Genomic DNA, 15,224 nt, shown 5'->3' on the forward strand with positions numbered 1-15,224 from the left:
ATCGATCATATTCACACTATCAATCAGGTGATAGAGAAATGTGCGGAATATAACCAACCCTTATATATAGCTTTCATTCATTACGAGAAAGCGTTTGATTCTGTCGAAACCTCAGCAGTCATGGAGGCATTACGGAATCAGGGTGTAGATGAGCCATACGTAAAAATACTGAAAGATATCTATAGCGGCTCCGCAGCCACCGTAGTCCTCCATAAAGAAAGCAACAAAATCCCAATAAAGAGAGGCGTCAGACAGGGAGATACGATCTCTCCAATGCTATTCACCGCGTGTTTACAGGAGGTATTCCGAGACCTAGATTGGGAAGAATTGGGGATAAAAGTTAATGGAGAATACCTTAGTAACTTGCGATTCACTGATGATATTGCCTTGCTTAGTAACTCAGGGGACCAATTGCAATGCATGCTCACTGACCTGGAGAGGCAAAGCAGAAGAGTGGGTTTAAAAATTAATCTGCAGAAAACTAAAGTAATGTTTAACAGTCTCGGAAGAGAACAACAATTTACAATAGGCAGCGAGGCACTGGAAGTAGTAAGGGAATACATCTACTTAGGGCAGGTAGTGACGGCAGATCCGGATCATGAGACAGAAATAATCAGAAGAATAAGAATGGGCTGGGGTGCGTTTGGCAGGCATTCTCAGATCATGAACAGCAGGTTGCCATTATCCCTCAAGAGGAAAGTGTATAATAGCTGCGTCTTACCAGTACTCATCTACGGGGCAGAAACCTGGAGGCTTAAGAAAAGGGTTCTACTGAAATTGAGGACGACGCAACGAGCTATGGAAAGAAGAATGATAGGTGTAACGTTAAGGGATAAGAAAAGAGCAGATTGGGTGAGGGAACAAACGCGAGTTAATGACATCTTAGTTGAAATCAAGAAAAAGAAATGGGCATGGGCAGGACATGTAATGAGGAGGGAGGATAACCGATGGTCATTAAGGGTTACGAACTGGATCCCAAGGGAAGGGAAGCGTAGCAGGGGGCGGCAGAAAGTTAGGTGGGCGGATGAGATTAAGAAGTTTGCAGGGACGGCATGGCCACAATTAGTACATGACCGGGGTTGTTGGAGAAGTATGGGAGAGGCCTTTGCCCTGCAGTGGGCGTAACCAGGCTGATGATGATGATGATGACACCCGCTAAGTGTACACCCAGGGAGAGCAACACACGCGGCAATTCGATGGCCCTTTGATCAACCATAATGCATTAACTTCCAAAGAGATGGATCAAAAGAAGACGACCCATACGACTAGATGACAGCACAGGTGCAACTTTTATTTTATGAAGGCAGTGAAGGCTCATGTAATTACTCAGTGGTGCTTTTCCTGTAGTTTATTCTGACGTGCCTTCTTTTTGGGTCATTTCTTCAAAGAAGAACCACAAAAAAATTAGGCCAATAACGAGTCCTACTCATAATACATTATTATACATTATTGACAACGTTGATTCCACGCCGCGCTGGCTCAGTGTCTTCAGTATACTGCCTGTTGGCACGAGGTCATGGATTCGACTCACGGTCCCCGCAGGCCGCTTTCCATTAAGGTTTAAATGCAAGAAAATAAAATTTACGCCATAAATTATCTCAGGATGGCTGCCGACGTTATTGCAATTGGGATTGAATCAACGTAGCGACACCAGTAATGCCACGGTCGAAACGTGTCATATATGAGGCGTTTCCTGCAGTCGGGTTCCACTCTCGTGCTTCCCTCTGGTCACGCAGCGCCAGCCAGCGGTGCAGTTGTGAAATCCGCGCATGCCTTGTGTTTAATATATTTGATTTAGACCAGATTGTATCTATATGTATAAGGTTGTTTCAATTTCGCCTAGGGCCTAGAAAACTTTGAGGGACTTGCTTTGTCATTGGGGAGGGGCACATTCCCAGTGATACATACCCAGTAACCAAAGTTGGCACGAAAGAGGGCCACTACGAAACGGCGCATACCCAGCGTCACGTATCCTGCAACACGAGTTGGTCGGACGGTTGGTTTAGGACACGGTTCCTTCAACACAGCAATGCCGCGTGACCGACACTCTAACCAATAAACCATGAACCGCCCAGTGACCGTAGTTTGCGTTAAAAAAATGTTAGGCGCGGACAAATTGACATACGGACAGACATACAGCAAACTGGGGGAAGTTCCCAAAGAGTGCTAATAGCAATAAAATTCAAACTATTTGATTGTTGAACCCCGCTATGCTACCGCACAAACTGCGGCCGCCAAGTAGCGTAGAAACAGTGAAAGTAGTCGTAGCCTCCTAGCTGCCTCAGCGGATACCAAAGCAGTTAGTAGCGTAAGTTGAGCAAGATATTGCGATCTCACATCACTTGTTGGGTTCTTGGTAACGTGTGGCTATTAAATGGTAATTTTGTTAATCTAAGCGTAGGTGAGCTAGCACATTGCATAAACCAAGAGCAACGGTAATAAATACTTCTAGGATATGCTACGTGCGTAAATCACTCAGTTTTTCGTAACACAGTCACCGAGTCATGAGCGAGTGCGCAAAGCTTGTCGCCATATTACATCATCAATTGAAACAGCCAGAAGATAAGCGTTTCGTGTAAATGGAGAATATTGTCTATTGAATTTCTCGATCGCACAGTCTAGAAGACCCTCGAAGATGCCTTATCAACTAGTCCAAGCAACCACTTTGCTAGATCACAAGTTCAGAAAAGTTGATGTTTACTATCGGTGCAACGTAGCCAAAGAAATACGACATCACGTCCATTACGTCTCGACATTGTCAGCCCAAGAAAAAGACAAAGCATACCGGATACAGCTGTGTTTGCTAACTCGAAGTCCGCATAGATTATAGATAATCAAAGGTATATGGCACGACTGGTAGGCAACTAGCATTCTCAGTCAGTGACATATGAAATAGGTTATGTATGCAAACAGCCTCCTTTCGCTCATTCGCCCGTTTTCGTGGTGCTTGGTGGCTTGTTGTAGGTTGGACTTTCACAGCCAGCACAACAGCTCTCGTTTTCTCCCGCTGCCCTCTCCCCTTGTGGCGGCTGCGGGAGCGGATGATGACAGTCACCTTCTGTGCTAGATCCCCGTCACTGGAGGCGAAACGTATATGAGGAATTATCTATAGTATAGCCACCTATACTGCCGCCACAGTTGTGCTGGTTAACGACTCTGTTCAATAAGCAATTATGCAATAAAACAGCCGGCGCTAATTATGTATTCTAACTGCTACAAAAATACACCTTCAAGCACATTATTTGCACGATAAAGTAAATTGCCTTCAAGAAGGTTGTCTATTCGCCTACATTAACAATCGTCTTTGGTAGCTTATGAAAAAATCTTTCTATTGTGATTGCGTAGTTACATGACATTCTTGCACCTCAAGTCTACTAAATGCCGCACAAGGTGACCTTTGTGTCCACCCTAGGTCTTTGTGAAACTGTCAGCTGCCGTCATCAGAAACAAAGTCATTATGAACCGTCTGATGACGCCATGACAAGGGCGGTATAATCACGATTGAATGACGACAGTATGATTACAATAGAATGAGGAATAAAGATTGACGATGATGGAACGGTGAAGGTGGTGTGAAAATGGGATGACGCTCCTGAAGTGATGACAACGATAATACGACAGCGTGACAACGACGGAATCATGACTGTGTGACGATGACATGACGAAAGTCGGATAACAAAGATGGAATGACGTCAGTGCAACGAAGAAGATGGCATCACGACACCGAAAACATACCTGGTGGCCTAAGCAAATAGTCAACATAGTCCACAGGGTCCGAGTACAAGTCATGATTACGACAGCATGACAAGAGTCAGTCACGAAGCTAAAATGACGGTGATTGAACTACTACCGTGCTACCATGTTGGCGGTGTGTGTGTGTGTGGGGAGGGGGGGGAGGGGGGCTTTGCTCCTTGAACATGTGACTCTGCCTAGGCACTACGGAGTAGGTTTCTTAGGATGTGTTGCATGTGTTTGTCCTCTAGACATGCCGGCATTGCGGAGTGCGGTCGAGTTTGTTTACGCTCCACCGCTGGCTGCCCACGCGCTGAGGCAGTGGGCACGGACGCCCCATTCGGTGATCGCTGTGTCTGAATGGACAAGGTTCTGACTGGTGTTGTATAAGTCGCGGGTCGCTTTCTTTCGTCGCCACGATAAAATAAATTTTCTGCAAGCACTACTCCAGGATGGCACATGTAACCGGCAAGCGAAGGCCTCAGGAGAGCACGTGAGGTTATAATAAAGCAGGCAGCGCAGGATCTCTGGGGCGCCCGAGAGGTAGCGGGGGGTTCAAAGCTGGAAGCAAGGTGGCCCGTGGGTTGGGTCCGCGGAGGCCGAAGCGTGCTAGGGGGTGTTCGCATGAAAAAATTGGCTGTCCGCTATCGCGGACAGCCGATCTATACACCACTGGCACGCGCAGGCCAAATGTCACAGAGGTTCCTCAAAGAAAGCAACCCGACGCATTAGCATGTTCCACCTCAAATTCACTGGGCATGTACCGCTTCTAATGAACGCCTTCACGGAAACGTTTTAGCGAGCTGCTCCATGAATGCACTGGGTATATACCACTCTTCGATGAGCCACTTGCCAACTTATGTCATTGAGTATGTGTGACTGAGGGTGCGGCGAAGCGACGGAACCATTCTCAGCGTCTCAGAGGCCCCGCGCGGGCTTTTCGTAAGTGCCACCAGATGGCGCAGCGTGTCCAGAAAGTTACGCGAGAGAGGAACCCGGTTAACGCATGGCGCGTTTCTCAGCGTTCGCACGCACCGTCTCCGCATACATTTTGGAGGCCACGCGCAAACTTCACGGTGGGGGCGCTAGATGACGCCAAGTGGGCTTAGGGTAGCACGAAAGAGGAATCCCGCAGTATTCAACGCCTCATACTAAATCGTTTCGATGTTGGCAGTTGGTTGTGTCACTATATAGTGATTCAATGCTAGACGAATTACCATAGACAGTCATCGTCACATGGGTTTCGCCGCATTTTTTTTTATTGTGTGCATGCGCATTCGCAAAGAGAAAGAAGGAGAGGCACGCGATTGGCTGTGCCAATAGTTACGTCGTTGCTGTCCGTCATTAGCCGCGCGCCAGTGTTGCCAGGTTTTACTATATATAGCCCAATTTGGCTACAAAAAAATTCTGGCGTCGACTTGGGCGAGTTGACTATGTGGCTATATTTTCGCGACTGAAAATCTACTACTTGGCTTTGTTTCGGCTTTAAGTGGCGCCCTAAACTACGCTCCAGAGGTGGCTCTCATCTAGCTGAAAAAAAACCTCGAAGGCTATGTTTTAGCTGACTGAGCCGGCAGTGCAGCTGTGCATGTGCGCGTGCGCGAAATGCCTCCCTGCCCTTCCTTCTCTGTCCCGTTGTCTGAGCCGGTGGTTTTGACCTTAGACGCACATAAAATCTGTCACGGCAACTCCGCTACTTCGGCGGCAGTGGGGTGCCTCGATGTCAGCGCCACCTTCCACGGAGAAGCGTGGCATTACACCCTTCTAGTACACTGCTGTGGCATCGAGGCACCCTACACTCTAAAAACAGTTTCACCCTCTGGGCTGTATATTTGCCTCAGCAATAGTCGTCATCCACCTTGCCCGCATTTCCTTTCTTTAATGCTGCGAACCCGGTGCTTTCAAGTCACCAACGGCATGCCAGAGCATTCTCAACAGGAGAGTAGCGAGCGCAGCGTTTTTAAGAAAGGAAAGGCGAAATACAGATGACGGCTATTGTTGTCAGTAAAATATAAACCTCAAAAGGGCGCAACTGTTTTTAGGGTGTAGGTAATTAGCGCCGTCCATCAGGCAGGTGGAAAAGCAAATCCGCTTCTTTCGCACACTTACTCGCAACTCCGCTCCTCTCGCCCTCATCGCAGCTCTCACCTTCGACTGCCTTCTCGCGCGCCCGCGCGGAGGAGACAGTCGAAGATGATGGCGGAAAACGATGGTGGCATTTTGGCGTGCCACTGAGAAGAAAGGAAACGCTGCTGGTGAGCCACTCTTTCCAAACCACTCGAAATCGGTTTTACGTCGAGGGCCCCATGTCGCAAGAAATTTGATGTCGCTGTCGGACGTCGCTACGCGAAAAATAATTCCGAACCCCAACCACGCAGGCCCTTCGCGTGGCGCAGAGGCATCACTGAACTATTTCAGTCAGGCCAAATAAAATACATCAGAAAAATTGCTATGTGCGACACAAACACAACCTACAGGCATGATAGCGTCGGAGTTTAATTTGAATATACCAGAAAACATAATTCTGTTACGCGGAAACTCAGACACAGACCCCTTTTCCGAGTGGCGCGGCCCGCTCAGTTCCTCGCTACAATTCTGCGCATCCGCAAGAAAGCTGCGCTTGGCGGGAAACGTGACAAGCAATAAAAAATCTTGAAGTTTATCTAAAGCTTCGGCGTCCTCCAAATTTCTGCACCCCTTTGCGCTTGCCTGTGTCAAACGCTGCTGTAGCCAGGTCGAACGCTGCCTGGTCTAAGACCGATCGCAGAAATAGACTGGCGAGACGAACATTACTAGCAGGGTGTCTACCAACCGGGAAAAACTGGGAAAACCGGAAATTACTAGGGATTTTGAATAGTGTAGAAAAACTCGGGGAAAACTCTGGGAACTTGTGCTTCGATCAAGGAAAATTAGCTGTCATATTATTGAAAGGGAACGAAGGTTGCCTTCCTGCTGGCTCGAGTCAAAGAGAGGAAACGTAACGAATTGTCTCTGACACCGTGTCGTCGACTGGAAGAGTTGCCAGTGTACCGAGAAAAAACGACTTTCCGGACGCCCGATTTTTGTGAAATGCGCGATAATGCGCATGGCTCCGCGGCACCACCACGTGCCCCATAGAGTCAATGTATAAGAACGTGTGTAATTTAAGACGCAAGAACCGTTCGCTGTCCGATTTTCCTGACTTCAAAGTCAACACCGCCGTTTTGATTATCTCGCCGCCTCGAACCAACGCTCCCAGACGCAGATCCGCTGGCAGCCGTAGCCACTACTGCGGCAACGCTAGGCTTAGCTGCTTCGACGTCCGCTGTTAAGGTTCTTGCCATTCGATGTCTTGTTTTTCATTGAAAGAATTCGCCGCTGCCAGTAATGGCACCTACTCCGCCTCCCTAATCCTCGCGATTGGCTTCGAAGCTTAGAAAGCTTGGCGCGTTGCATAGTACCGGTTTCCGAAAGATAGCTTTGCCTCAACACAGCACTGCTCCACGGTGAAGCGTTCGTAAAGTATTGCGGTGAAGCTTAACAAGCGTGGGAAGGGGCAGTTGTCACGGAACATAGAACGTATTCCATAATTATACACGCGTGCACCCGTCTTCTGTCACAGTACGAGCACCGATATGCCTAATAAGTGTACTGGCAGGCGTTCAGAGCTTTTTCTGACGCGCGTGTGAGGATTTGAGCCCTTAAGGGCAGTAAAAGGCACATTCATTTTTTCGGACTGCCCGATCTAATTTTGGGGACGTTTTCGTGGCCCCTAGCTATAGTACGAAAAATCGGACATTGACTATACAACTGACCAAGAGGACGCTTCAAATGGTTCGTGGGGCGAACGCGCGGTGGAACGAGAAGAACAGAAATCACCGTCGCACTGAGGAATGACCGGGAAAGGAACTGTGCCCCTTTTTTGAAGGAGCTTGAGCTCAAAAAGCAATGTGTTGGCCGCAAAGATGCAGGTGACCCTCATGTAAACTAAAATAAATTCTTAAAAGCAGTGAAACACAGAACGGAGGCATTGTGCGTGGGCTAAGAGTTCGTGAGAACAGTTGAGGATGACTTTCCAACTACTGAGGAAATCTTACCTGTGACAATGTTCGGGCCAAATACCAATGGTCTTGCTATCACTTGATAGAAATAGCTCACTTTGTAAAATATTTTCTTCTGTATGCATCTCGTTTTATTCGTATTTGAAAATGTTCGACTCGAACATTTAAAAAGCTTACTCGAGAGTGACAGCATCGGGTGATGCGGTGTCCCCCCCAGCCTGTCCTGACATAAAATAAAGTTCTGTGTCGCTCAGAGAAACCCTGGAAAACTCAGGGAATTTCAAAATGTCATTTTGGTAGACACCCTGATTGGAAATGATCTTGCACGTATGGATGCTGCGAAAAATTCGAGCCAGATTACCGCTTCCTTGTCAGATTAACACTGCCGTGATGTACGATCAATGAATGCGATGCAAGGTCAGAAAAGGGAAACTGTAGCTTCCACCATGGTTCGAAAATAAGCAGCGGGAGCACGTGGGACTACCCTAGTCTATCTAGCCTAAGCGCATGATCCTGAACAATATTTTGCTGTTACGACAGCTAAAAAACAGAGTTAGTTGTTAATATTATTGCATATAACTAAACATAATAATTGAGTACTATCTGTCATATAATAAGAACACTGTGATGGGCTTGAAAGTTTATTGGTGGTTAAATTTGTACTTGCTACGAGGGCTCTAGCAGGGGATTGTGCGCTCACGACGGGCCAGATTACGACGGGCCAGCCCTGCGGAGTGGAGGTAGTAGTTTTTTTTTTTTGCACGGTCATTTTATTTTTTTTTACTCCTGCAGCAATTCGGTGGAGCTTGAGAGCTTCCGATGCCAACCAAAAAGGGTTCTGCGTGCAAGCCTCATGTAGCTGTTGTTGATGTCAAGGGTCGACCGTCACGGCGTCATGGACATTTTGTTAAGACGGGTTGTGCAAAAATACATTGCCGCAGTCGAATGCAAAATTTCACATGCACATAAAAGTACAAATATAAATGGCTATATATTTGGCTACAATTTTTTCGCTACTGTTTGTGTTTGGGATACCATTTCTCTAGCTTTGGGCTGCGCCACGTCGTCGGACCTGGCAATATTGCCTAGCGCAGGCGCAGCAGTTTGTCTCCGGCTTCAAAGTGGGTAGGCCACGCGTCCCACGCGCTCCTGAAGAGCAGGCAGCTTTCGATCAGCAACGCCGCGAGCAGTACCGGGAACACGCCCGTCTACGGCGTGCCAGTGCTGCAGCACGGGCACAGGAACAGGCTCGTGAAACCCAGTGCAAGCAGCAACTGCGCACTGATCATCCCGAACCCTACCAAGCCGTCGTTTAACGAACCATCGTCATGAACCGTCGGGATTAACTTAGTGATAAACACCGCGGACACAGGTTTCAATTTCACTGTTTAACCATCGGTACGGAGTGCTTTGGCGGTGATTTCGTTTTGATAAACGTTTCGGAAAGCAGTTCGTAATTCCTTCGGCGGACATACAAAAGCACAGGGTAGAGACTGAATTACGGATATCGCTGCAAAAATAAAATGTAGTGTGCGTTCTGACAAAACACATGTTGGGGCTGCCATTTCCATTTCCTTCTTATGGGTTGCAATTCCAGAAAATTTACCTTTCATATGGTTATCTTAATGCACTCAAATACGCTTTTCTGAGAGTGTAATGGGGTGAGTGACAGACGCAAAAGAACATGCTCAAGGGTGCAATTTGTCTTAATGTCCATCGTGCAGAATTCTTTCGGGCCTGATATAACCAAGTTTACGGGCAGAAATGTTGCTTTCAAGTCAGCCAGGTGCTGTATGTATCCAGTGCCGTTTTGAACATCTATTTATCACTTTGCATGTACCTGAAGCGTCGCCCTGTTACAATTGCCAAACTTTTCGGTAATCATTACGACGACACACTTTAAAAGTTTAGCAATCGAACTTTTGCAAGACTGCGAGAAACTGATACGATAAGTATTGTTTTCCATAAGGAACTTTTTTTTTCTTTATTCAACCAATTGTTGATGCCCGTTTGTAAATAAAGTAAGTACTTTATTGCCGCAATGTGTTCTTGCCGCCTAATATAATAAATCTAATTTTGGAACAATATCTAGGTTATAGAAACACCGGCGGCATAACGGTTCTCCACACTTTCAAATACGTCTAAATAAGCGAGTCATTGTGCTCAAGGTGACTCTATGTAGACTATACTGCTTCCTTATGTTTCTATGCCACACTGTTGGGAAAGTAAAATGCTTAACTTTTTCTTGTGACATGTCCTTTTTGTCGCAAAAATGACTTTCTGACGCTCGGTAGTGAACTGCTTAATAGTCACAACGATTTGCTTCACTTTACCTTTCCTTTCTATTGACATCATCTTTACGTTCACACAAAAATTAAACGTTATTGATAAGCTGGTGACGTACTTGTTGCCAATATTTCCAATACCGTTATAAATAGATAAATAAATCAGTCAAAAAACGACAGAAATTTGAATTGTGTGCTTTATCGTCTCGAAATTGCGCAGTGGGGCTATGGGGAACAAAAGCGTTACGTTTTGGGCGAGTTGGTTGTACATGGTTCTTATTAGACATTTGCGCGCATGTTGTGTGTCCCTTCTTCGTTCGACATGCTGTCTTTGTGCGCGCGAAAGTCTAATAAGAACTATGGGGAACGTGCGTTAATGCACCACCGGTGGTCAAAGGCAACGAAAAAAGAAAGGAAAGCAATGTCTACCTAACATTTCCTTCTTCCTCCGCGCAGTGTACAAGGCCAGCATCAAGTGCATGAACTCCGTCGGCGCCAAGCTTAACATCTGCGTCAAGAACCTCTACGAGGGCCTCCAGACAGCCGTGTCCAATGCGCAACGCGAGGAAATCGTCTACTACTCCTGCTGGTGAGTCAATCAGTCTTGCCGCCGACACAAGGACAGTGCCTACCGACAATCTAATGCCATCAGGGGTAGCCCGCAGGGAGAGAGAGATAGAGATAGACACAGGCTCTTTAGTGAATCTTGGAGAACTCTGCTTGGCGGCATGCCTAGCAAGCTACTGCAGATGGTATGATGATAGAAGAAGTAATATGCACAGTGCAAGTCGCGGACACACGACATGCGCAGGATCCACCACAACGTGCAGCATACATAAAGTGTCTCACTGAGGCCAGTGTATCCAAGAGAGATTAAAATGGCATTAATTTATTGCCTGAGATGCACGAGAAGCCTTAGTACGTCTCGTTAACGTTCGTACATGTGGCATGGGTCGAGTACACGCCGCAGCTGAAAGCATTACAGTCACCGATACATGCTGTTCTTTGTAATTGCAATAACCTGCAAGCTCAGATGAAATAATCTTTGTATTCCGGTACATTGCATGTAGCGCACAGTGGCGACCTTATTTCTCTAATTTCAAGTCACAAATGTTTAGCAGTAGCGACATATACCTGAAATTCACATGGTATATATGCAGTGGTATGCTTCTTTTTCTTTAATAATTTCAGCTGTAAATTATGGACCGACTAGCCTTGATTTCGGTTCTCCATCGGGTAGCGCGACTGGCACAAAAATTTTGTTGGTCTGCTCCTTTTGATTCCAATCACGAAATGGCTTCACAAAGTGAAGCCTACGTCGTACCACTAAACAAAACTGCACGATTAAGCACAAAGCATAATGATGTAGAATACTGCTCTGTTGCAGTACGCCGGGTGATCCGCCGTAGTGCCCCACTGCACATACCAAAAACTCATCCCTATTGGGCCTGTGTGCTTTGAACATTTTCGCACTGTTTCTCTCCAAACGCAACGCAAATGGCGGGTGTAGTCCACCAAAATACTTAACGAACCGCATCCCGCAGGTGCAGCGTCTATCGCTTACGACGCTTTTAACTATCTCTCTAACTTGTCGCTGTTCTTCTTTCCCGCCAAAACGCATCATCAAAGTGAAATCCTTTCCGACGGAATATGCAAATTTCTTGTCTTCACTTGAGATCTTTAGCTTGTCCGCAAACTTGTTACCGTTTGCGGATTAACGGGTTTCACGACGCATAAAGGTGAGCGGCCGGTTTGGTGGCGCCACCTGTGGCTATAGAGCTCAACCACACAAACACAGAACTATATTTGCAATACGGAGCCCCACATTACGTACTGCAAGGGGCTCCGCTATGCAAATATATTTCTGTGTTTGTGTGGTTGACGGAACACGAAGGCATGTCTCTGAGGTATTGTGGTTGACGGAGCGTCACGAGATGTTGCTACCGGGGTCTGGTAGCCCGTTATTACGAGAACGTCATTGCGCGTACCGGAATACCGCACACACTGAAACTATCCGTAACAACGCTGTCCATCTCCAACCCATCGCAGTTCGTACCACAGCACGGTGGACTGCGCGGAGGCGGCACTGGCTGACTGCGACGAGCCCGACTCCCCGGCCCGCGAGTACATCACCAGCGTCATGGAGAGGGTGTTCGGCCAGGTTCTGGAGCTCGTGTGCGGACCCTACTCCCGCGGGTCCGCCAGCTGCCGAGAGCAGCCACCCCTGCCCCCTCTGGCGGCTAACGCACCCAGGACGCCGAGCCTAGTCGAGCTCGCCATCGATATCGCCACGTCGCTCCGGAAGAAGCCGTAGACATCGGTTTTCGAACGCTTATAGAAAGAATGAGACACAGAAACACATTTCTAGCAGCACTGCAAAGTATTATCTCGGGTACGGTAAAGCACCACCTCGTGAAAACCTTTCCCTCCATCCTGTTCGAAGCTTGTTATATTTATTTCTTTATGTGGTTGCAAAGGAGAGATTGGCGCCTTTAGGTAGCACCGGCTATTCCACTCCCATGGCAAAGCGAATGACGTCGCAAAGAGCACGAGCACATACAAACTTCAGCACACGAATCTAGAAGGTCACTGAAGACGTACAAGGACGATGCACAAAAAATTTTTTGAAATGTGCAATATTCCATAAATACATAAAAGTGCTTATCGTTTCTTATATCTAGCCGAAATCAGTGTCTTTGTGCCTGCATGCGTTTTTTTTTTACCATACTCCCTTTCGTTTATCCCTCACTATCTCAGGCCTGATAAGCCTGTGCTAGGTTAGCCTCTCCAGATAGTATAAAATATTTTCTCTCTCTGCCTCTCTGCCAGTAAAGTCACTACTGGAGCTACGCGTCTAAGAAACGAACCACCTGAAAATTCGCAGCCATGACGCCATGATATTGCTACCCCCAACCTCCAATCCCTCTCCATAAAAGTAAGACACAGTGTTTTTATATTGGAATGAAGACGAGGTAGGCTCCTTTTCTGGCATTAAGAACGTTGAAGGCGACAACAACAACGACACAACTGTATCGGAGAGTTAGGAAACGATAGGTGGGTATAAGAGAACATATAAGCTACTTCAACCTGTGAAGAGAATTCTGGTTGCTTTCTTTTCGTTTACCCTTTTAGGCTAGGGAATGGGAAATGATAGCTGTAACATTAAGAGACAGAAAGACACCGCTGGTTGATTAGAGAGTGAACAGGAGTTCTCCAAATGGAGTTTGGCAGCTAGTCATGTGACTCGCAGAGCAGATTAGCGGTTACAAAAGGGACACAATGGGTGCCAGTGGACGAGAAGCGAAGCCGAGGACGTCAGAAAACTACGAGGTTAGATAAAATTGTATATTTTGTGGACTCGTGGCCGTAACTTCAGAGCCAGTGGTCAGCTCAAGCTCTCGGAGACAACACAAGGTGCATGGGCCGAAGCCCCCAGGCCAACTGAACGGCTTCCTCGTCGCCGCTCCTCATGCTCCGGCCTCAGGCTAGCTGCGCGTGGCACGGACGCATGAGCCAGGCCCAGCTAGCGATGATGGCGACACAGCAGCGCAGCCATGCAGCCGGCGTTTCCACAATATGATAATGAGGTAGATGATTTTGTTCAGGGTTGCTTCTACAGCGGAGCCCGGCGAATCCCACCTCATGTAAAAGCTATTTATAGAAGGCAATAATAACAACCACGACAAAGGGACCCACGCAGAGCTGCTGAGTCAAGACACTACATCTTGTGGCACTCATCTTGTCCTCGTCGTTTTCTTTTTCTTCGCTATTTGGATGTCACAATTACGAAGCTTGTTTATGGCCGTGCCATTCACTCGACTGCAAATGAATACGGGCCATCTGTCTTGGCATGTGCTATTGTGAGCGTTTCAGCGCCATCCTACATGCTACTTCCAACTCATCATCAATCACCATCACCCACACACAAATCATTGAGCGTAAAATTTGTCGTTCCTACAAGGAAGATTGTACAGATATTTCCGAATAAACTTACCACCAATTTATATGTAGGTGCCTCATTTATTCTACTTAGCTGCCACTAAGGCGCCTCACAGTTGTCGAATGCTGCCTTAGGTAGGCACCTTGCATGATTTCTTTTTTTCTGCCGAGATGATTTATAATGCGTTGAACATGTGCGTCTGTTTCCAAGGATCTCTAACAATTCTAAGGTAACATAAACAATGGCGTGGTAAAGCGAGGGAAACAAACGGAAGCTTTTGAATCTTCAAGCATGTATAGCCATCTAACCGCTACTCCATGTGTATCCTCTACCGATATCTACCCTTATATTAGCTACATATATAGGTTGAGGTTGTCCATCCCCGGCTCAACATAATTCCCGGACTGCTCAGAAAGATGCGCAGAGCAAAGAAAAAGGCTACGGTTCGGTGGTTGTGAAGCCCGAGATGTGCCCGAGAAGTGCAAAAGCTTGGCGTTGGCCCTTGCCGCCAGTGCAGTATGCCTCCGCGGAAGAGATTACGCTCGTCATTGGACCGCGCAGTGGAGAACCGCAGCAGGTGCCACTGCATCGACTCACCAAGAAAGGGCACAAACGCATGAGCACAAAACGAAAGACCCAGGAAAGCGGATACGCGTTCTTTTTGTTTCTTTTGCATTTAGGTGCATCGAAAGAATTTCTCGTCCTCATTAAAAATACTAATGTTACCGAAGATAGAAAACTGCATGCAGATAATTAATGGGCACTGCATATAGTATCAGATTGGTGACGCAGCTTACCTTGAGAATGGCGCTCTTTAAATGCATTATCAAGGAGGCCGTTAGTTTCTAAAATATACGCGTACAGTTGTTCGAGATCAACTGCTGATTAATTCCAGCCAATTCTGGCAGACGAAAACGGCTAGTTTAGGATATAAGCGAAGAAAGCGATATGTTTTGACCTGTTTGTATGCTTGTGACGTGCGTCCGCATAAAGGCGGAGACCGGAAAAACGGCCCCTTCTTCCAACCCCAAATTTTGAGGGTAGTGGAACAATCGACAAAAGGCAGGTCAACAGACGCATGCATGATTGGCATTGGTGTGGCAGCTCCCCTGTGTGGTATCGTTTATAAAGCTTTTTACCGCTTTGCGCGAATGCATCAGCCAAATCTTATTGGGGTGCTCAGTATGCAAGTTAGTGCTAGAACGCATCTGTCCCAGCTTGCCAGTT

At 47.0% G+C, this 15,224-nt stretch overlaps 1 protein-coding gene and 1 long non-coding RNA gene across 3 annotated transcripts in view; one reads left to right on the forward strand and one right to left on the reverse strand.

Annotated features, from left to right (window-relative positions):
• Positions 1-13,384, forward strand: part of LOC135912609 (uncharacterized) — a 28,911-nt gene extending 15,527 nt beyond the window's left edge. The window contains exons 4-5 of the mRNA XM_065445104.2: positions 10,514-10,646; positions 12,107-13,384. Of these exons, the coding sequence (XP_065301176.2) occupies positions 10,514-10,646; positions 12,107-12,371 (398 nt within the window). The 3' untranslated portion in view covers positions 12,372-13,384. The remainder of the gene's footprint in view (positions 1-10,513; positions 10,647-12,106) is intronic.
• The window catches only part of LOC135912649 (uncharacterized), a 138,004-nt gene that overhangs the window by 62,001 nt on the left and 60,779 nt on the right, over positions 1-15,224 (reverse strand). The window lies entirely within an intron of this gene.

The sequence above is a fragment of the Dermacentor albipictus genome, chromosome 7 (genome assembly GCF_038994185.2).
Source record: "Dermacentor albipictus isolate Rhodes 1998 colony chromosome 7, USDA_Dalb.pri_finalv2, whole genome shotgun sequence".
NCBI classification, from domain to species: Eukaryota; Metazoa; Arthropoda; class Arachnida; order Ixodida; family Ixodidae; genus Dermacentor; species Dermacentor albipictus.